Here is a 23,060-nt window from a genome sequence, read left to right as displayed (position 1 = left end):
TGAACTATGCCAAATTGGCTTGCCTGGAAAGTGAAGCAGGCAAGTTCCCTTCTTGGATTTTCTCTTAGATAAACATATACTTTTACTTATATTAAATCCATTTGTACATTTTTATAATAGACTGCTGCAGGCATCACAGACTAACTGTAAATATATACTACTTGTCCTTGATTAAGTTACCAGATAATAGGGGAGAGAATGTCCCAACTAGACATCTTTTGTCATCAAGTGAAATCTCCAGTGCCAGGAATGGGTTACATATAGTTGAGTCTTTGACCAAAAGGACTCCAGGGAAACCCCTAAACAACTAAGACTATTTTCAAGGCTAATGGTAGGCCCTATTGCAGAAGGCAACACTTACATATCTCATGGAAAACACAAGCTGAGCTGGTGACTAACCAGAGCGTTCACCCCTGCTGACTAATATTAATGGTACTGGAAGGTACTATGCTCACTATCAGAGGAGGAAGGCAAACACCAACCCAGCTATAAAACCTGCACTCTACAACGGATTTGCCTGCATGATACACTGGTGCAATAATGGCACCACATTGTGGGAGTAACCAACCACTATCTGACTGGATTTCAGGCCCACTCTGTGAGATAGAACCCAGGCCTGATACTGCTGATGCAGCGCAGACTACATAGGCCATGTACCTAGGGGAAAAACAAGTAGTATTGTTCTGATAAAGGAATGTAACAATAAAATGACTCCTAACAACATTCTGCTATACTCATGGATCACTGCCTTGCTCAGACATCATCAGAGAACCTTCCTCATGCAGTAGAGGGGAACAAATCCACAGTCAGATATTATCCAGAGAATGAGAAAACTTGGAACACTCAGTCCTAAGTGTCATCAAACCCCTCCCCTCCCAGCTCAGGAAACTCTGTGGAAGAGAAGACAGAAAAATTGTAAGAGTCAGAGGGGATGGAGGACCCCAAGGAAATGGTGTTTTCCAGATACAACAGATCGACACACATGTGAACTCGTAGACCCTGTTGACAGCATGCACAGGGCCTGCATGGGTCCAAGCTAGATGAGATCCCAGCACAGAGAAGGGGAAGTGATCAGGAGCTCCCATCCCTAACAAAAAACTGGTTTTCTCCAACGAGTCTCACTTGGTATACAAAGCACTCGTAAGGACAGGCCCCATGCACAACAGTAGATGACCAATACTAAATGAACTCAGTGGTGTCTCTTTTTTAGACTTTTTGTCTCTTATTACTTTGTTTGGGCATTTTTTACCTCGCTGGTCTTTTGCTCGTAAATTATGGTTTCTAATTTTCTGCTTTTATGTGGGGTGTGTGTGTGTGTATGTGTGTGTGTGTGTGTGTGTGTGTGTTTCTTGTGCTTTTTCTTTATTACTTCTTGCTTTTTAATTCTTGGCTTTTGGGGGGCATTAAAAAGGCATGGACTTGGATGGGTGAGAAGATGGGGGAGAATCTGAGAGGAGGTGGAGCAGAGAAAACTGTAACTAAAATATATTGCATAAAAATATTGTTTTTAATTTAAAATTTAAAAAAAGAAAATCTGACATAGTGAGGATATGGTTTTAACAAAGAGCATTTGTCCTGCTGATGCACAGCCATAGGTTTGACCACCTAGCCCCACAAAAAGGAAACAGTAGTGCCTACCTACCAATGAGGGTAAATCTCTGAACACCTTAAGCTTCAAGTTAAGGTTTCTCTTCCTTGGACTAGTTACACGCACACATTCGATATTATCTACAGCACTGTGTGCTGTCACTTGTTTAAATTAAGATGGGGACCTGGGAAAGTGGCTTTAGTAGGTAAATCATTTGTGCAGCAAGGGTGAGGACTGGAGTTCACGTCTCCAGCAGCACATAAAAACCCAAGTGGGCATGGGGGGCTCGCATGTAATCCCTGAGCTCAGGAGTCGGAGACAGGCGATCCCCAGAGAAGCTGGCTAGCCAGCCTAGCCAAATCACCAACCAGCCCTGGGTCTAGGTAGAGACCCTGGTTCAGTAAATAAAGTAGAGAGCAATCAAAGAAGACACGGGATGTCCATATCAGTCCTCCACACTCACACACACACAAAATAAATAAATAAATATGTTGGTATCGGGCATACTAATCTCAACATTCAAAGGTCTAGAATTGCCTCCTTGCCATTTCCTCATCAATAAGCCGTCTGCTATTCTTGCATTCTCAATGGCTTTAGGACTGTAAGTTCTGGATCCATTCTTGGAGGTGTGCGCTAGTTTCCACAACCCTGTTTGGTCAGCTTCTGAGTAAGGTAGGAAGCCCCAGGATTGATGCTTGCTTCGGGTTGGACTTAAAAACGAAACCGATGCCAAAGCAAATTAAGTCATCCTCTACTTACAGATGACACATGCTGCAAGAGACACATGACATCAATCATGTCCGCAAGGATAAGGAGTCTTGTCACTGCTGCCAACAAGGCGCGGGCGGCTTGAACCACAGCCTCCCTTTTTGGGAGGTAACAGGGGTCATCTGTAAATCTCTCCGCCGATACCTTCAGAGCACTGCCTGAAAAACACAACCCCAAACAAGTTATTCATGTAGGTTTCAATGACACCTCCTCCAGCATTAATCAGCCAACGTAACTTCAAGAATATTCCACAAATAACCACGATATGAAAATAAATTATCATATGATACGGAGAGCAACACATCTTCAAGCGATGCAGCTTCTAATCAGCATTTGTTTTTGATGAGTGCTCTGGGGTTCAAAGAAGCGTGATGGCGTCTTCTCCTGGAGGCATTTGTTCTCAGCAGCATCAGGTGAAAATATCCGCCTGCTTCTGTGGCTGCTCCCTCTCCACGGCTGTGAAATAGTTCACGACTAAGATTTCGTTCAGTCACAAGGGTTCGTGTTTGTAAGAGGAAAGGAAGTCTTCACGGAGTTGCTCTCAACTCCGTGGAGAACAGAGGCACCCTTTAAAGCAATGACAGCAGACGGAGGGTGTAACTCAGTATGAAGAATACTTGCCTGACATGTGTGAAGCCCTGAATTCAATCCCCAGAACCCACAAGCCAGGCATGCCAGGGCACACTTAGAATCACACCACTTTAGAGGTAGCGATCCAAAGTACAAGGTCATTCTCAGGCTACACAAAATATGATAGCCTGGGATGTGATGGCCTCTCTCTGACGATAGCTTAACACAGGCAGATTTACGCTACACAATGTATAGAATAAGGTATATTGTAACGTTAGTCCCAAAAATAATATCACAAGTACGTAACTGTCAGAGTTACATCATTTCTTCTATTTCAAGATCTTTTCGTTTAAGATATTTGCTCTTAAAGCTACCAATATAGCAGAGTCTAAAATGAAAAGGGAAAGATGGTCTTCTCCATCCCCACCCCTGGTAACCAAACTCATAGAGAATGGCTACATCTGCTGCTCAAGTTTCATAATATAAACTTATTTCATCATTGAAATGATACTGTTTCTTTTCTATAACCCTGTAGAGGTGGTGAGAAGGCTCAGTGAGTAAAGGTTGTTGCCACCAAAGCTGTCGACCTAAGTTCAAGACCCAGAATCCGCATAGTGGAAGGAGAGAATTGACCCTCCTGAGTTGTCATCTGACCTCCACACACTTGGCCTGGCATGCACACACACTAAATACGTTAATGAATTAAGTAAGTAACAAGTAAATACAATAAATCTCCTTAAATAATAACAATTCAGAATACCAAAGAATATAAAGTAAAAGCATTTAATTCTCCATACTCATCTCTAAAATCACCAACAATTCTGTTTTTATATACATATATAGAAATTACTCCCTGAATTTGTTTCATGTGTTATGTATGCACACATTTATTTATAAATGTAATCTTCATGCTTTATATATGTACACTTTGCAAATATATCCATATACACCCACATTATATATATACATATATATATATATGTAAAACAGATTTCATGTCATATGAAAACAATCACTATACATATTATAAATGGGAAATAGGATGGCTCTTGAGCTGCTTCTCAAGGAGCATCACCTCATAGAAAGTCTCTACAGTTTGTTATTTGTGCTCACCAGTTACTTTCTGCACACAGTGGGACAGACGGTCAAGCGTCATAGCAATAACCAGGGCAGGTGCAGGAGGCAGACTGGCTCCATGTGTCTGTTCTCATACCTTCTCTGTGCTCCACTTTCCTTGGTTATAAATGGAGCAATAAAAATAGCAGCAATTTATCCCTAACAAAATATTTGGTTGTGTTTTTTTCAGAGACTAATAAGCTAGTCTTAAAATTCATACAGAAATTTCAAAAGACTAATCATAACCAAAACCATCTTAGGAAAAAAAAAAAGACTGTTGTTCTTATTTCAAAACTTAATAGAAAACTGTAAAAAAAAAAAAATGGAATTGACATTCCCAAAAGCAATCCTTAGCTGGGCAGTGATGGCTCACACCTTTAATCCTAGCATTCAAGAGGCAGAGAGGCAGGTGGATTTCTGTGAGTTCAAGGCCAGTCTGGTCTACACAGCCAGCTCCAGAACAGCCAGGGCTACACAGTGAAACCCTGTCTTGAAAACAACAACCCAAAAAAAAAGCAATCTTTAACATTTATGGTCAACTGGTTTTCAACAAAGCTTCCAAGAAAAGTCATTATGAAAGTGGTCATAGTGTGTGTGTGTGTGTGTGTGTGTGTGTGTGTGTGTGTGTGTGTGTGTATGTGTGTTTTATTTTGTTACAATTTTTCAATAAATGCCTCCAGGATAATTAGATGGTCATATGAGAGAAAATAACATGACTCTCTGTCTCACATTACATGCAAAAGTCAATTCAGAGTGGACCACAGAATCACATGCAAGAGCTTAAACTATAAAACTTAGGAGAGTAAAACCTCATGATCTCAGGTTCTGTGATAATGTCTTAAATTCGGCACCAAAAGCACATGCAATAAAATAACAAACTAGATTATCAAAACCAAACATTTATGAACTGTATTTTTAAGTTGTATTTTTATTACTTTTAATCACGTGTTTGTATGTATATGTATAGATAGATAGATGATAGATAGATAGATAGATAGATAGATAGATAGATAGATAGATAGATAGATAGATAGATAGATAGATCTGCATGTATGTATGAATATATTTGTGAGTGCAGTGCCTGAAAAGGTCAGAAGTGTTAGGTTCCCTGGAGCTGGAGTTACAGGTGGTTGTGAGCTGTCCCAAGGGGATGCTGAGAAAAAAACCTGGGTCCTCTGCAAGCACAGTGAATGCTCTTAACCACTGAGCCATCTCTTCAGCCATAAATTTCTGGACTTTAAATGAGAGCATCGAGAAAGTAAAAGGGGGACTGGGGAGATGGCTCAGCAGTTAAGAGTATGCTCTGTGCTTAGAGAGGATCCAAGACTGGACTGTCCCAGAATCTACATGGTGGCTCGCAACTGTCTCTAATTTTGTTTTCAGGGGATCTGACACCCTCTTCCGCCTCACTTTTCTGACCTCCAAGAGAACAAGGCACACAGGTGGAGCACACACATGAATCAGGTGAAACACTCATAGATATAAAAGAAATTAAATCTTTAATTTAAGAAAGAAAATGAAAAGACAACCTAAGAAATGAGAGAGGATACTTTGAAACCATGTATCTAAGAAGGGGCTTATATCCATCAGAGGAGAGAAGTAGTACCAATGCATTGCTATTTGCTAAGGGATCGGAGATATAAGAAAAGGATTCCCTTTAGAAGTGGGGACAAATATGATGGCGTCTGTAGAACCTCTGACCCCCAGACATCTGCAGTCGCTTGTGCTACTGAGGAAACATCAACTCACTAAGGGTAAGCAGCTTTGCCTGCGGCCAAACAAGCAAGGCGATGACAGAGCATGACTTCAGCTCAACTATGCTGAACTCCGAGGACTGTGTTCTCATCACTACAATGTGTCCTTTCTAGATATGCTATCCAACTGATGGAGCCAATAATCAAATACGTCAACATTTCATTTTCCATCCTGCAGTTCTGACAGTGTATGGTCGTAAACAAAGATAAGTTTGCCAAGAATCTGACACACATATCAAGACTGCTAACAAAGCTCCCAGGTCCATCCTCTCAGGTGAAACTTAGGTAGGGAAATAAATTCAATGACCCTGACTTTTCAGACAGTCTGTAGAAAACTCCTGGTCATTTGCAAGCCTCCATTAACTAGCTCCCTGGTATGGATATAAGGCCAGAAATCAATGTCTACTGTGTTATTCAGTAACTATTATAATTGAATTAAATGAAAAAAATCTAGTTTAAAATATAACAATAATTAAAAGATAAGCTAACTTTTAAATTTATTTATTTTATTATTTTTATCTGTATAAGTATTTTACTTGCATGTATGTATGTGCATCATGTACATGTGCTTGGTGCCCATGAAGACAGAGAGGGAATCATATTCCCTGCACTAGAGTTACAGACAATGGTGAGTCACTGTGTGGTTGCTGGGACTTGAACCCAGGTCCTCTGCAAGAACAACCAATGCTCTTAACTTCTGAGCTAACTCTTCAGCTCTAATCCAACTTTTAAAGAGGCCAAGGCCCTAAATAGGTATTTTAAAGAAGAAGAAATACAAATGGCCAATAAGCACATACAAAGATTTTCTAATGTTAATATAATCTAAATTATTAAAGCATCATTACATCTATATTAAGGTTTTAGCAAAGCATCCTGTCAAGATTATGGTTGACTGGTTAAAAATAGGCGCATATGTGCAGTAGTCAGAACGAGATATTAAGGACTGAACAGCACAGAAAGAGAGAAAAGAATGACTGTGTCTATGCATGTACCAGAAATTGTCACTGTGCCAACTGTTACGAACAGGAAACAACTCCTAGAAGGAAGCAGTAAAAAGGCAGCATTTACATTGGTGCTAGCTTCTTCCCATGGTTGGGATTGGGGAAACTCAAGATTATTAAAAGGTTGATTAGAGGGTGCTGGAGGAGGTCTCTAGTGTACAGTACTACAACAAAGCCCATGAAGAGGCGCTGGAGAGATGATTCAATGGTTGAGTGTGCACTGCTCCTACAGAGGACTGGTAAGCTTCCCAGCATCCACATTAGGTGACTCACAACACTAACTCCAGCTCCAGGGAATCCTCTTCTGGCCTCCAGCAACTTCAGTCACGTAAACATGTCCTCACAAATGCATAGAAATAAATATTTAAATGTCAACAAATCTTGCTTTTAAAAAAAATTAATTTGTGCTGGAGAGATGGCTCAGCGATTAAGAGCACTGGTTGTTCTTCTAGAGGTCCTGAGTTCAATTCCCAGCAACCACATGGTGGCTCACAACCTTCTGTAAGGAGATCGGATGCTCTCTTCTGCTATGCAGGCATACATGCAGATATAGCACTCATGTACATAAAATACATAAATAACTAAATCTTTAAGTTAAAAAAATAATAATGAATCAGCATACACACACAGAGTGGGCAAGCAGGGAGATTCCTGGATACCCTGCAAAGATCACTATTAGCTAAAATAAAAAATTTAAACAATGGAAATTAATTAAAACGTCTCCAAGTAATTCTTCCATTATAATCCCAAAATGGATTATTATTTTGTTCTCCCCTCAAGGCATAATAGCGGAAAAATATTGTAAAATTCAACCTCCAGCTCACCTGGCCAGTTCACCTATTTTCTATGAAGTCCTTAAAAACTCATATAATTTTTTTCTATATCAAATTCATCATGCAAACACAAAGACTATAGAAACACAACATGGAAAACAAATTAAAGGTTTTGCTCCCCCAGAGAAAAGTGTTAGATACACATAGAGTTCTTAAAAGTCAAAGGTAGTCTTCATATGTTAATAGTGTATTCCTTTTTATGTGAAGATTTATTATGTCAAAAATCAAAGCCATTCCTGTGAGACTTCTGGAACAATTTCTTAACTGTGGGACTGCAATAGGCTCTCCTTTCTCAATCCATCATCAAACTCTCATTAACAGCCACACCATTTCAGAGGGTCAACAGTTTCCAGCCAGTGGACTATCAATAGTGACCTTCATTCTCAAATGCCTCTCTCCCAAGATGGCTGAAACTGGTATTTACTGAACTGGGTAAATGCTAAGCCTAGGAAAAAAGGGCAGGTCAAAATATTGGTCAAAAAAAAAAAGCAAGCAATGAAATTTTTCATTGGGAGTAAAGGGAATCAGAGCCCCTAGTTCTTTCTTTGGGGATACCACTACAGACTACGAACATTGGATAAGCAGAATGGGTGTATAAATTTGTTTACATCTCCTTGGAAGTCTCTGGTGTTACAAAGAAAAGCACAAAAGAAATACAACCTACAATAATGTGTGAGCATAGAGACAGGCTAAGGACATACAAGACTCCATTCTAGCAGCCCAAAAGCTCACATTATTAGAGACCCTGGAAGATTTTAGTATAATTATGGCTGGCTAGAGAGTCTCTTATGGGCTCTTTCCCATTGATTTTGGTCTGACACTTACAACCTTTCAAATTTAGAGTCATGTTCAGAAATTTTCATGAAAAACTCTGTCTGGGCCAGACACAATGGATCGCACAGAATCCCAGCATTTGGAAGGTAGAAACAGGAGCCTCAGGAATGCAAGGCCAGTCTCAGCTGCATCGTGAGTTTGAGACTAGTCTGAGCTTCCTGAGAACTGTTTTTAATAGTTTATAACAAAATCTCCTTTCTTTCTTGTTGTCTTAGTAATCATCCCTTTTCACTTCCAGGGGCTTCACTTGTTCCGTGAACCTAAAACTCGCTGGCACCGAAAACTGGTGCTGTCATTCAGTCATGATTTCAGATTTGGAACTGATCTTAAAGCAGAGAGTGTGTGTGTGTGTGTGTGTGTGTGTGTGTGTGTGTGTGTGTGTGTGTGAAATAAAAAGGTACAAAAGCCAATCAGCTGTGAAGAGCTTGCACTGAGCTCACCAACTCCTTTCTTTCCACAATGACCCTGCAGGCCCACAGATGCACTGGCTCCCAATAATCCTTTATAACCAATCTTGCAGGGTGTTCCCCAGATTCGTGTTTTCTCATGTCTTATGTGATAAATTTTAATCTTATTAGTTATACTAATAATTAGCCTAACTGGTATTTTGAAGTTGAATCAGCCTCTCTTAATGGTTCTGTTGGAATGGGTTAATAAGCTCTGATTCTGTTGGAACACAATGGGCAAAGAGCTAAATCTAGACATTGTCCAATCTTTTGAAAATATAGCACCTATTTAGAGAGTTTCTAGCCCGAATGCCTCATGTTAGTGTGAGAGAAATAACAGAGGTTGAACGTTAAGAACCCCATTTTCTACTACTAGAGTATCTTGGGGAAGGCACTGAAACTTTGAGAAGGAAGGATATCCTCTAGAAATTAAACTCTGCTTGATGATCTGAGTCCAATTCCAGGAACCCTCATGGTGGAAGAAGATGACTCCCACACATTGTCCTCTGACCAACAGTAAATGTAATAAAGTATAATAACATTTGTAAATAGATTCTGGCTTTACATCTCAGCTTCATTATTAATTAATGTAGTTTTGTCCAAGACACAAACTGGATGCTGGCCTATGAGTCCAAAAAGACTCTTAATTACAAATAGCAGAATACACCCTAGCTAAATGTGAAAGTAAAGGAGCAGAAACTCAGATTTTACTGCTCTTGGGACGGAAATATCAGCCAAGATAAACTTCTAACACCACCATGGTTCTGTTTCGCTGGAAACTTCACTTCTGCCACCATCTGCACTCAGTACCTGTGATGGAAGGAACCATCACGCTGAAGACCCCCTGTCAGGGTTATCCTAAGAGATTGCATCTGCCACTGGATGGCAAAAGAGCCTCTCCGTCTATCACTGCCATTCACTGCAGCCTTCTCAGTCTCGTGGGGTCACATTCTCAGCCACCAGTGAGTCTAGCAAAGGTTTGTGTAGCAGGAATGGTCTCGCCAATTCCTCGGCTGATCCTGTTTCCTCAGACTGGAAGCCTCTGTGCCCTCATCCGAATGGATCTCAGCTGAACTGCTGCTCCACAGCCTAAAAGCTTATCCAGCCAAAAGCTTCTAGTTCCTGGTCCTCACGCTTTATATACTTTCTGCTTTCTACCATCATCCCCTGGTTTTAAAGGCTCGCTTTCTGGGATTAAAGGCGTAAGTCACCGTGCTTGGCTGTCTCCTTGAACAGATGGATTTCTGCCTCTGGAATGCTAGGATTAAAGGCGTGTGCTACCACTGCCTATCCTCTATGTTTAATATTGTGGCTGTTCTGTCTCTGACCCCAGATAAGTTTATTAGGGTGCACAATATTTCGGGGAACACAATACCACCACATTTTGGGGGGTCTTGTTTAAATTTACAGCATCTGCAGCATAGTGTCCTCCAAATACTCACACTAGAAAAGAGTGGAAATTGATCAGGTGATCCAATCCACACCAGCTTGTTGGCCCTGTACTGCTTCAAACATTTAACCTGTATGATATTTGGCACCCTTTCTGTTCTCTCCCTTTCTCCTCTGCCACTCTTAAAATTAGGATATCAAGATGTATTCTGTTTCCTCATGTAGACTGTTAGGGAGATGGTGTCCGCTGGTAAATGTCAAAGTGCTTTTGAAAAGGTGTTCAGTTGTATGAATGCAAGGCAGCTTTCTGTACTTACTAATTATTCACAGCTTGTCATTCATTGAAGAGCTTTTGATGTAATAATCATGGAAGGGAAGAACAGGGAGGTGCTTAACCACTAAAAGGTGCCTCTTCTCATTATGTTTGACATGGCCATTTGGAACAGTGAAGTAACTTCCCAGATACTTGAGGTAATTCGTCTATTTACCTCTATCAAACTATTCTCAAGCACTAGGATCAGCAAGATGGCTCAATGGGTAAAGACATTTGCTTCCAGACTGATGATCTAAGTTCAATTCCCATGACTCACATCATGGAAGGAGAGAATCAACTCTCATAAATTGTTCTCTGGTTCCCACATGTGGACACATACACAAAAAAAGGTAATTTTTACTTTTTAGGATATTGTATTTTTATTTATGTGTATGTGTGTGTGTGCTTGTCTATATGTGCACCATATGAGTTCAGGTGCCCATGGAACCAGAAGAGAGTATCCAATTCCTGGATACCTGGAGTCCTAAGTAGTTGTGAGTCACCCAAATGTGGGTGCTGGAAACCAAACCTGGGTCCTCTTCAAAAACAGCAAAATCTCTTAACCATTGAGCCATCTCTCCAGGTCCATGTCATTATTAAACAAAAGAATTAACATGAATCTAGAAATACAAAGGAGGAAACTGTTCACTTTTTATAGACACCTGCCCAGAAGTTCTGTGCCTTTCAACAATCAGCAAACCCTGCTAACTTATATTTTATAGTAATTATCAACTGTGCAAAATCTTAGCAGTTGTCCCAATTCCCAGGTTATATAATGCAATCTTTTAAAGGGTAGTTCCTACTTTGAATAAGTGAGTATTAAGTCATCTGATTTCATCTAACTCATCCTCTGACCTAGGCGAACTATTTGTAATACCTTTGAACTGCTGACTTCATCACTGAATGACCATTCCATCCAGTGGATGGTCTTTCAAGGGAAGACACTGGGCACTCTTACTCAACGACATATTTCCACAGACCTCACTCAGGTGAAAACGTAAAACTACGAAAATGAAGTAAGTATTACAAGATTCACTATGGAGCCAAGATATGGAAATCTGACAGAATGAAAGATGGATTGAGAGATGAAAGCAGGAAGGGAAAGCTACAACCTGGAGTATGGCATGAGGAGTCTGTCTTCAGGAATGTAAAGAGGCTTTATCCACCAACTTCCAGGAAGATGTAAGACAGGACCAAGGCGACCGATTGAACTCATGTGTGTTCCCTGTGCTCCCTGCCCCTGGGGAGACTCATTACTTATCTCAAGTCATCTAGGGGCTCTTTTCCCAACATACTTAAGAGATTATCTGAGGAGAAATTAAGGTGCTACTGAATGCCAAAGTAATGTTCTTCCTGTCCTGAAAGAGAGCATCAGTGCTGTCTTATGGTAAGAAAGAGGGAGAATGCCAAGAAGAGAAAGATGTTAAATAAGGGATGTGCTGTGCCTTTAGAAGATGATACACAACAATACCTATGCACCATATGTTTGCAGTGTCCACAGAGACCAGAAGAAGGCACCATTTCCCCTGGAACTGGAATTACAGGTGGTTGTGAGGTGCCATGTGTGTGCGGGGGAACTCAACTGGATTCTCTGGAAGAGCAGCCAGTGCCTTTAACTACTGAGCTATCTCTCCAGCCCTAAAAGTAACATCATTTTAAGAATTAGAAAAGAAAATGCATTTGACCTTAACCATGGACTCTTTTTCTCTTGATTAGTCTGAGGTTGTAACACTGACCCCTTGGAGTTGAAGACAGTTTTAATATATTATCATGTAGCAAGTAGGACATGAGAGTCAAGATAACTTTGCTTATCAACTTTTACTATCAACTCATGAGCAGAAGCAGATGACTTCATTATTACTGTATATCAACAGTAAAATGACAATTTTAATTTTAAATTTTAATTTGACAACTAAGAACAAAGAAGAAAATCATGGAATATATATAAGAGGGAAGAGGGTAGGGACAGAGGGGGTTCCACTGTTCTTGCTATATACAAATCAGAGCCAGGACATGGCCTGGAAATGACAGCTGACGTAACAAGGACAATTGTAAATCTGAAAGTACCACATCACCAAAAACTAAAATCAAGACTGGGTAGGATATAAAAATATACATGTGAACAAGGTTCATATGTCATTAGCGTAAATATAAAATGATCTCTTTGGTTGACCAGTTAAGGGGAAATGTTATTCGCACATTAATAAAAGTTATGGAGTAGCCAAAAGAATATAAAAGGTGGGAAGGGCTTCCTCTGAGAGGAGGCTGGGGGCAATGAAGGTTCCCCTCATGATGCTGGATTGAAAGTTGCAGGAAGTGCAGGAGATGTTGCCTTCCATCATAGGTTACTCTACAATAATGATGTGCATGCTTGCTCTAAAATATTCATAGATCAGAATTCAGTTTAGTTGGGGATTTAGCTCAGTAGTAGAGTGCTTGCCTAGTAAGCCCAAGGCCCTGGGTTTGGTCCTCAGCTCCAGCAAAAAATAAATAAAAAATAAAAAATAAAAAACAGAATTCAGTTTAACATCTCCAAAACAAGATCTTTTCATTCTGGCCATTCTCCTATTCTGTGCTTTCTTATACTTATGTATTTAAAGATTCTATGATATCTTCAATCATTCATCCCTATAATTACTCTCATTGAATACCCTAAAAGTAATTCCTATTACTTTAATCTCCTAAAAGGAAGAGATAAGAACTTTTGCTTTGTTGCGAAATCAGAGTACAATAAACATTTAGTTAGACTAGTATATTTTAAATGTCCAGGAAAGAGAAAGTTGAAGAAGAGAGGGAAAGAGGAAAGAAGCGATGGAGACCAGAGGAAGAAACATGACATCAGAGTTTCTTGTCTAACACATGACCTTCTTTTGGTCCATAATGTAATATTCCCTCTTTGTCCTTTTTGCTCTTAAATGTTTTTGCCTGACTTTTAGGAATTCTAAAATATTTATTCTAGGGAATCTCCATCCACTCTATAAGATAGGGAGGGTGACACATTCTGTCTCATAGCCTGATCTAAAAGGAGGGTAAGAGGACAGAAGGTCTGGGATGTTGTCTCTTCCATTTACCTGAAGCCTTATCAGCTCCCCTTCCCAGGAAGACATACACTGTTCTTTTTCTGTCTAAATTGTACACATACAAAGTGGGGAAAAGAGGAAAGATCTTTATTTCCAGCTCTGGGTACTATATTTTATTGGGTCTTTTCCTTTTCCTTGACTCCCAGTAAACTGACTGTATCTCAATTTATCACTGCTTGTACATCACTAGTCCCCAAGCTTGAAAGCACCATAGTTCTTAACAATAAAATTCTCCTTGGGATACATAATACATAAAGCTCTTCCAGAAGAAATCAAAACTATTGATAGTTGTCCACCATGTAGTTAATTCAGAAACAAGCACTAAAATGGATAAACAAAATGATGTTGCTTCTGTGAATGCCCCATGAAGGAAGACCCCTAAGTAATAATAGAACATAGGTAATCAATAGAGCTTGGTAACTCCTATCCATTGAGACCTTATTAACTATATTGTAGTCCTCAGCCAAATTCAATATAGCACATGGTCAAATTTGTGAAAGAATCTAAAGGATTCAAAACTACATTTTACCTAGAAATTATGCTTCCAGGTGAAGTATAGAGGACCATTGTCAATAGCCAATGACTATGAACTCTAGGACATCAAAGTCTGCCTTCCTGTCTCTAAAGGAGTCAGCTCTGCTTCCGTACATCTGCCTCCTCTCCTCTGGGGTCAGGCACAGCTGGTAGTTAGCACAGCACTATCCAATAAGAAAGTTAATGCAAGACATATATGTACTATTAAATATTATTTATCAGCACATCTGCAAGTGTTAGTGCTTACCAAAAAATTAAAATTAAAATTAAAAAAAAATAAGGAGCCATGGTTGTGGTGTATGCCTATAATCCCAGCACTCAGAGACTGAGGTAAAAGGATTGTCGATGTAAGCTCATGGACTATCTGCACTATATAGCAAGATTCTGCCTCAAAATAAGAATAAATGGTCAAAAATGAATCATTCACATGGCGAGCAGCAGTTAATGCAGAGACTTATAATTGGCCAAAGCATGGAGAATAAGTACTTGTGGGATGCTCGGCCCTAAATGGGATGTCTATATCACCCTATCTAAGGCTCAAAGAATGTTCCAGAAGAAAAGGTAGGAAAAAAGATGTAAGAGCCAGCAGCTAGGGGAAAGTGTTAAGACACAATGTCTTCTTGACCTGGCATTGCACACACCAATTCACTGAGGCTGCACTGGTTAGTTTTAACTGTCAGTTTGACACAACCCAGAATATCCTGGGAGGAGAGTTTCAGTTGAGGAAGTGTCTAGACCCAGTTGCCCTATGTGTATGTCTGTGGGTTGCTGTCAAGACTGTTAGTTGCTGTAGGAAAACTCACCCTGAATGTGGACAGCACCATTTCACAGGGTAAGAGTAAAGAAGGCTTGCTGAACATAAGAAGCAACCAAGGATCCATTTCTTCCTCTCTGCTCGTGACTGCGGATGTGATGATGTAACCAGCTGCTTGCGTTCCTGAAACTTAGAAGCTAAGTCTTCTAAACTACTGGGCAGAGCCGACAGAGATGAAAGTGACTTCACAGGAGAGTGAGGGTTAGCATCTGTGTCCACCACAGGGTCTCGCACCATTCAGATACATGAATGCTAGCATGGTATTGCAATGCATCATCATCAACATCAGAGGGGTACTGTGGAGATTCTTCCACACGTTAATACACAATGAATTCTCGTACAGCATCAACCTAGTTGCTACTGTCTCACTTAAAAATTTCCTAACATCTGTTACAATTTTAAGTCTGATTTTTCAGTTTGTTTCACATCCATCGCATGAATGGCAACCCTTCTCCTCAACCCTGAATGACAAGTCAGTAAAGGATGAACAACAAAACAAAAAGATGAGAAGATGCCAAAGACATAAAGGGGAGATCTGGACTTCATGGTGGTCTCTTAGCCAAGGAAAGAGAATGTTTTAGAAAAGAGAAATGAACCAACTCTGTCGAATTGTGTGAAAACAGCTCAGATCAGTTGATGCTAAAACTATAAAAGTTTTCAAAAGACATGAGAGAGAGTACGGAGTTCAATTTCTCAATAATGTGTGGTTCAAGTAACACCCAAAGAGCAGTTACACCCTCTAGCAAATGGTTAGAACTGTGATGTTGACCACAATGTGTCCCCACTCATTGGGGAAGAAGGTTACAGGGTGTTAGCTCTTGCAGTGCACATGAAACATTCCCGAGAAGGATGCACTATGGAACTGAATTGCAAAATTACCAAAGTACTGGTGAAGAGAGCTTGGCAGAGTTTGGGAGCAGGACTCGCTATAAGAGCTGAAAGTTGCCAACATTGTCATAATTAAATCCGTGGGAATTAAAAGGCTCCTCGAGGAAATAGGGAGACAGAGCATCCCTAAAACTAATGCATAAGAAAAAAAAATAGGAGGACACGATAGGGAGACATCAGCAAGGAAAGGGAGGGAGGGGGTGGAGAACATAATGCAGCTGCAGCGAGTCCTGGATAGAAGGTAGGGGGAGTTTCAATACGGTCAACAAATACAGCAGAAGTCATTCAGGGTTGAGGAGAAGTCTGCCCAAGTGAGTACATTAAACAATAAATCATCCGTGCACCAGAAGAGACAAGGTAATATGGGAATATGAGTTTAAGAGGAGAACAGGAAAATAGGAAGTGGGATTTTTTAGGGAGGACTTGCCAATCGTCAGGTAGAGGCAAGCTAACACACGTGAAGAAAGAACCAGCAAAAGAGAAGAGCAATGGACACACGGCAGAATATCACCGTAAAGTGAGTCTTTTCAGGGAGAGGAAAGGCCAGGATCCAGATGAATGTCAAAGAATAAAAAAAAAACAAAAAAAAACAAAAAACTATTTTCTTTAAAACTGAAGAATAGAAATAGTCAATAGATATTCTTGAGACTTTTATTCCTGGTTACATTATACTTGCTAATTCTTTTTTTTTTTTTTTTGAGCTGAGGATCGAACCCAGGGCCTTGGGCTTGCTAGGCAAGCGCACTACCACTGAGCTAAATCCCCAACCCTGCTAATTCTTACTGTCAACTTGACACAACCTAGAATAATCTGGGAAGAGAATCTTAATGAGGAACTATCTAGAGCAGGTTGTCCTGTGGACATGTCTGTGAAGAACTGTCTCAGTTACTGGTTGACTCAGCCCTCTGTGGGCAGCACTATTACCTAAACCCAGCCCTGAACTATGTGAGAGAGAAGAAAGCAAGTAATCCGCAATCCATTATTGATCTCCTCTGCTCTTGATGGTGAATGCAATGTATGAAGTTCTTACCTTGACCTCCCCACAAAAATGGACCACAACCTAGAATAAACCCTCTCTTCCCTCAGTTGTTTTCCCTCGGCATATTTGTCATCAGGAATGAACTAGAACACTGTGGTGGCTTGAATCAGAATGGCCCCAATAGGCTTGTGTATTTGAATGCTTAGTTACCAGAGAGTGGAAGGAACTCTTTGATAGGATTAGAAGGATTAAAAGGTATGGCTTTAGTAGAGTAGGTGTTGCTTGTAAAACAACATGCGGTGGTCTTGGCAGGTTTAAGCCAAGGTGCCCAGGGAAGGCAAAGTAGACATGCCATGCAGACCCAGCAGGCAACGGCATGGTGCAGAGGAAAGTTACTCACACCATGCAGACAGGGTATCCACATGGATGGAGGGGAGGGAAGAGAGTGAAGGAGAGAGATGGGGGAAGAGAGATGGAAAGAGAGAGAGAGAGAAAGAGAGAAAGTAGAGGTGCACACAGCCTCACGGAAGGGGAGAGGGAGAGAGGAAGGAAGAAGAGAAGGGGGAGGGGTTTTTTTCTTAAAGGGGTGGGTCTGAATGCTATCATTCCCTAACAGGTGTGGTCACGTTGGGAGAAGTGGGGGTGGGCTTTCAGGTTTCAAAAGCCCATGCTAAGCCCAGTTCTCTCTCTCTCTCTCTCTCTCTCTCTCTCTCTCTCTCTCTCTCTCTCTCTGCTCACAGATCAGGATGGAGCTCTCAGCCTCTTCTCTAGCATGTACCATGCCTGCCTGGCACCGTGTTCCCCGCCGTGATGATAATGGACTAAGCCTCTGAAACTCTAAGCCAGCCCCCAACTAAATGCTGTCTTTTAGAAGAGTTGTCTTGGTCATGGTCTCTGCACAGCAACAGAACGCTGACTAAGGCAAACAATGACCCTGAGAACTTGCCAACTACTTAGTACACTCTTTTATAGTCGAATGTGCAACAACCCATAATATTCAGGCCCATGTTGTATAGGCATTAGCTTAGATCACTTTCCGCATTACACAGACATCTATGAAACAACTAGAGAGTGGTAGCTCCTCTCTAACCACGAAGGAGAGCAGAGTCATAGCATTGCATGAATCACACTTTGCAGACTCTTTATTAGATGAAATCCCAAGCTACATTTTCATTTCTAGGACTCACCTCTTGCAAACCAGTCTGTTAACATGCATCAAATCTTTGCTCTTATCTGTGTCTTACACACCAGAGTGATGGTGGATAGCCTACAGAATCTCTTGTGCTTTCGAAACTGCCAATACTGTTACTCCTCAAATCAGTACATCTATATGTCACAAGTCCAGCAGATGTCATATTGCTGCACACAGACATATTAAGTACTTCCGACATGCCAGCACACCTCATAATGAGGGACACAGAAAAGTTTGCTGAGAAATCAAACGCACTATGAGAAAAGCCTAGTGTGGTTTTTTCAGGTGGACGCTAAAGGGTACTATGTTGAGTGTTTTCCAATAAGTAGTGGTTTACAAGCAGTGTACTAGTTAGCTCATCATCTTCAGTGGAACTGTTTCCATCTATAGAACTATAGAACACCACAGGTGCACATTATGATATGTTCCAGGATTAGTTTGCCTTTCTCCTCAAGTGAAGAGTTTTACTGAATTTTAGGATTTAGTGGGAAGACTGTTATGGTGATACTTTATTTGTGCTGAAATGTGATTTTATTTGTATGTTAATAAATAAAGTTGCCTGGAGATCAGAGGTGAAAGTGAGCCATGAAGCAGAAGTCAGGCAGTGGTGGCCCACGCCCTTGATCCGATCACATGGCAGGCAGAGTCTCTGTGTGGTCAAGGACACAGCCAAGTGTGGTGACCTGAGTCTTTAATCCCAGTACCAACCATAGAGACCAGGAGGTCTGTGTAGACAGGCAGTGACGAGGAAGTCATGTGGCTGGGCTTGAGCCAATGAGAAGGCAGAACAGGAAAACAATAAAACTCAAGACACACAAAAAGAAGGTCTTTCTCTCAGGGGAAGGATGGCAGCAAGTGGTAAGATAAGGTGGTCTTGGCTCTTCGCTAGTGCTCGGATCTCTTAGGCTTTTAATTCTGTATTTGGCTCTCTGTTTCTTATTTAATAAGGACATTTAGAATTTCATCTATAGACTGTTATGTTTGTGATTGAATGCTTGGATAGAAAACTGGAGATGTAGCAACGGTCAGATGCATGCAATATCAACATATCAAAAGAGCAATAATGTGAGCAGCAGATGTTGCCTTTAACCCAGACATATGCTATGAGTAATTGGCTGTAAATACCAAATATTTTATCAAACCCTTAACTGCAACATTGTTGAGCAGAATAGATGGAGCTGACCAGTTATTTGGGAACAGTTAATTAAAGTCAAGCTGTTACCTTCCTTTACAAATGAATATTTAATATAGTTGAATTTCAAACTTAATAGGTGATACAGAATGGATACCAGCAATTTTTTTTTTATCTCAGGTTCATTAAGACACTATTTACTTCCTTATTTAAAACATGCATTGAGATGCTGGAGAAATGATTCAGTGGTTAAGAGCACTGGCTGCTCTTTCAGAGGACCAAGAGGTTTGATTTCCAGTAGTAACATGGTGGTTCACAAATGTAACTCCAGTCCCAGAAGTTCCAGTGCCCTCCTTTGGCTTTCATGGATACTAGGCATGCATTTGGCTCATACCTATACAGGCAGGCAAAAGACTCAAACGTATAAAACAAAAAATAACAATATAACTTTTAAACACACATTGAATAATTGAAAAGGCAATAAGGAACACTTTAAGAGATCCACAGTGCTGAGCAGCATGGCATACACTTTTAATCCCAGCACTAGAGAGGCAGAGGCAGGTGGATGTCTGTAGGTTTGAGGCCAGCCTGGGCTACAGAACAAGTTCTAGGACAGCCAGGGCTACACAGAGAAACTGTATCTCAAAAAGGGTGGAGAAGTTGAGGAGGAGGAAGAGAAGGAAGAGGAGGAGGAAGAAAAAGAGAAGGAGGAAAAAGGAAGAAAGAGGAGGAAGAGAAAAGGAGAAGGAGAAAGGAGGAGGAGAGGAAGAAGAGAGAAGGGAGAAGGGAGGGGAGAAGGAGAAGGAAGAGGAGGAGAAGAAAAGAAGGAGGAGGAAGAAGAAGAAGGAGGAGAAGGAGGAGGAGGAGGAGAAGGAGGAGGAGGAGAAGGAGGAGAAGGAGGAGGAGGAGAAGGAGGAGAAGGAGGAGGAGGAGAAAGAGGAGAAGGAGGAGGAGGAGAAAGAGGAGAAGGAGGAGGAGGAGAAGGAGGAGAAGGAGGAGGAGAAAGAGGAGAAGAAGGAGGAGAAGGAGGAGGAGGAGAAGGAGGAGAAGGAGGATGAGAAGGAGGAGGAGAAGAAGGAGGAGGAGGAGGGAAGAGGAGGAAGAAAAAGGAGGAGGAGGAGAAGGAGGAGGAGGAGAAGGAGGAGGAGGAGGAGAAGGAGGAGGAGAAGAAGGAGGAGGAGGAGGGAAGAGGAGGAAGAAAAAGGAGGAGGAGGAGAAGAAAAGAGATCCACACTGGAAACCTTACAATGACATTTGTAGGTAAAGCATGTATTCCATACACTGATGAGAAGACTAATTATACCTTCAGGGTACCATTCTCCCATTTCTAGAAGTAATCATTTTATCTCACTACTATGAATGATGGCAACTCAAGATCCTGATTCCTAATGGTAAATAAATCCATAGACCTGAGGTTTTAGAAATCATGGAGATGAAAAATTTAGGAAATATGGAAAGATGGATAGGAAACCTTGAATATAAGGGTGTAGCTGAATGGATGGAACGGCTTCTAATAGTCTATAAATTTGGAAGATAACTGGAGTTGACAATTCATTCAAAATACTAATAACTAGCAGGATTTTGAATATTCCTAACTGAAAAAGCAATAGATCTGTGCCTAAGATGGTGGGCACAGAAATTACCCTGGCCTAAACATCATACATTATATGTAAAAATGTATTCAAACAAATACCATATCTATCCCACTAATAGTCAATTACTTTGTATTGATTAAAAATACACGTTAATTTTTAAAGGAAATATAACCTGAATACTTATATTTTGTACATGAGCAATACAAGGAATATCTGTTGTTACTTTCATTACATTTTTATTGATTTATTTATGTGTGAGAGTGTGTGTGAGCACCTCCATGCTATGGCATCCCCATGGAGGTCAAAGAACAACTTTTGGGAGTCAATACTCTCTCTCCACCATGTGAGTCTCAAGGATCAAATTCATGGCATCAGGCTTGACAGCAAGCACTTTTACCTGCTGAGCCCCCTGCCAGACCAGACAATGTACGTTTTGAACAAAGTGTGTTACTTCCAACCAAGAACAAGCTCTCAATCTCTACCATAGGGAAGGGTCTTCCAGAAACAGTCCTGAGCCATGCACCATGATGTAAAGAGCAGACTGCTATAAGCCCGAGTTCTACACACTTGCCTCTGGGGGGGTTCTTGTGTGAGTGCTCTGGAGAGCACAGCATTCTCTTTAGTATAAGATGCCAGCATCTATATTTAGGAGAGAGAAAGCCCTTGATGAATTCAAAAGCTCTTCACTAATCTCAGCATCCCTCTGACTGGTTTGTGGTGGCCTCCGTAGAAGCTCAGAAGTAAAATTGGATAGGAAGTCTTTCAGCAGTGGCAGGACATCCAATACATCTGCAAGTCTTGACTCCCATCTCACACACAAACATAAAGCCGATACATCTGCAAGTCTCGTCTCACAGGTGGACATAAAGCCTGTGGTACCTGTATGCGGTTGCTGGCTCTGGTAGACACAACTACCAAGACTGATGGCATGAGGCTGGACATTCCAGCTCCAAGTCATTCACACTAAAGTATTTGCAGTGGGAGGAAGTGTTGGTGCTTTTCTCCATCTACACAGACATTCTGGCTTGTGTGGACAGTATGCAAGGGAGCTTAACCTTCCTCTTTCCCTGAACACTCTGGAAATCTGTTTAGTTACTTCCTTTTACATTAAGAAACCAATTCTTTTCTATTTACTTTATTTCACCACTGAAACTATGTTACTGTTACAATAAGGAAGTTAATGTTTGTATAAAAAAAAACTGTTTTATCCTAATTAATATATTTTGGGGTGTTCATAGGATAAAGAACTCATATTTTATTAATTAAGAACATAAAGAGAGGGCTGTGGAGTTTCAACAATTTCCTTTACTGCACTAGATCATTAGCAAAAATAAACAGTATCTCTGCTATTTGTCTTTATTGATTCTGAATGACAATGCATGCTGCCAATAAGCTTCTCAAGGGAGGTGAGTTATCACAGGTTATCTCTGCCTCCACAACACGTTGTGTATCACTCTAGGTTTCTATACAATAGGGGACAGTGTCACTTTTAGAACCCAGTACCTAAGAAGAGTATCTAGTGCTAAATGTCTATGAATACAAAGTGTACTCACTCTCTTGGAGCTGGAGGGACGGCGCAGTGGTGAAAATACTTTGGCTCTTACAGAGAGAATCTGGGTTTGATTATCATCATATACATGGCAGTTCACAGCATCTATAGCTCCAGCTCCAGGGGATCCAACACCCTCCTCCAGTCTCCACAGACACTTGGGACACAGAGGATGTTGAAAGTATGGGAAGCTCTAATGGGATAAACAACAACAACAACAACAACAAAATCAAAGTAGATTCTAATAGTATTGCTAGAAGAAAAATAGAACTAATTCTTAAAATGAGAGAGAGAGGAAGAGTCCAGTGACTTAAAGAGGTGACAGTAAGACTGACGGCTAGCTCCCCAAGAGACAACCGTGGAGTCCAGAGGGGAAAGAACCAGTTTCTTCAACTTGCTGAAAAGAACTCATTTCCAGCTTAAAATAGTATGCACTGAATCAAAACATCAAAATGAGGGTGGTTGCTTCCAGGGCTGAAAGTGACGTGGTGAGACACGTTGAACAGTTGCTCTCACGGATAACAGACAGAATCCATCAAACAGCCATGCAAGTCCCATGGTCGTGATGGAAAGCAAGCAGAAGCCAGAGAAAAATCTGATTCGCACTGAGAGACACCATCATGTGGCATTTCTTCTGAAGGTTAAAAAAAATGAAGATAGACGTAGTCAATAAGGAAAGCGGGGA

The 23,060-nt window shown here is 40.9% G+C and overlaps 1 protein-coding gene across 1 annotated transcript in view; it reads right to left on the bottom strand.

The window, feature by feature from the left end:
* Positions 1-23,060, bottom strand: part of Ctnna3 (catenin alpha 3) — a 1,414,880-nt gene that overhangs the window by 1,361,818 nt on the left and 30,002 nt on the right. The window contains exon 4 of the mRNA XM_036167773.1: positions 2,344-2,514. Coding sequence (XP_036023666.1) covers positions 2,344-2,514 — 171 coding nt within the window. The remainder of the gene's footprint in view (positions 1-2,343; positions 2,515-23,060) is intronic.

Source organism: Onychomys torridus, chromosome 18, assembly GCF_903995425.1.
Source record: "Onychomys torridus chromosome 18, mOncTor1.1, whole genome shotgun sequence".
Lineage (NCBI taxonomy): Eukaryota > Metazoa > Chordata > Mammalia > Rodentia > Cricetidae > Onychomys > Onychomys torridus.
The sequence above is the reverse complement of the archived record's forward strand: the minus strand, read 5'-3'. Positions and strand labels throughout refer to the sequence as shown.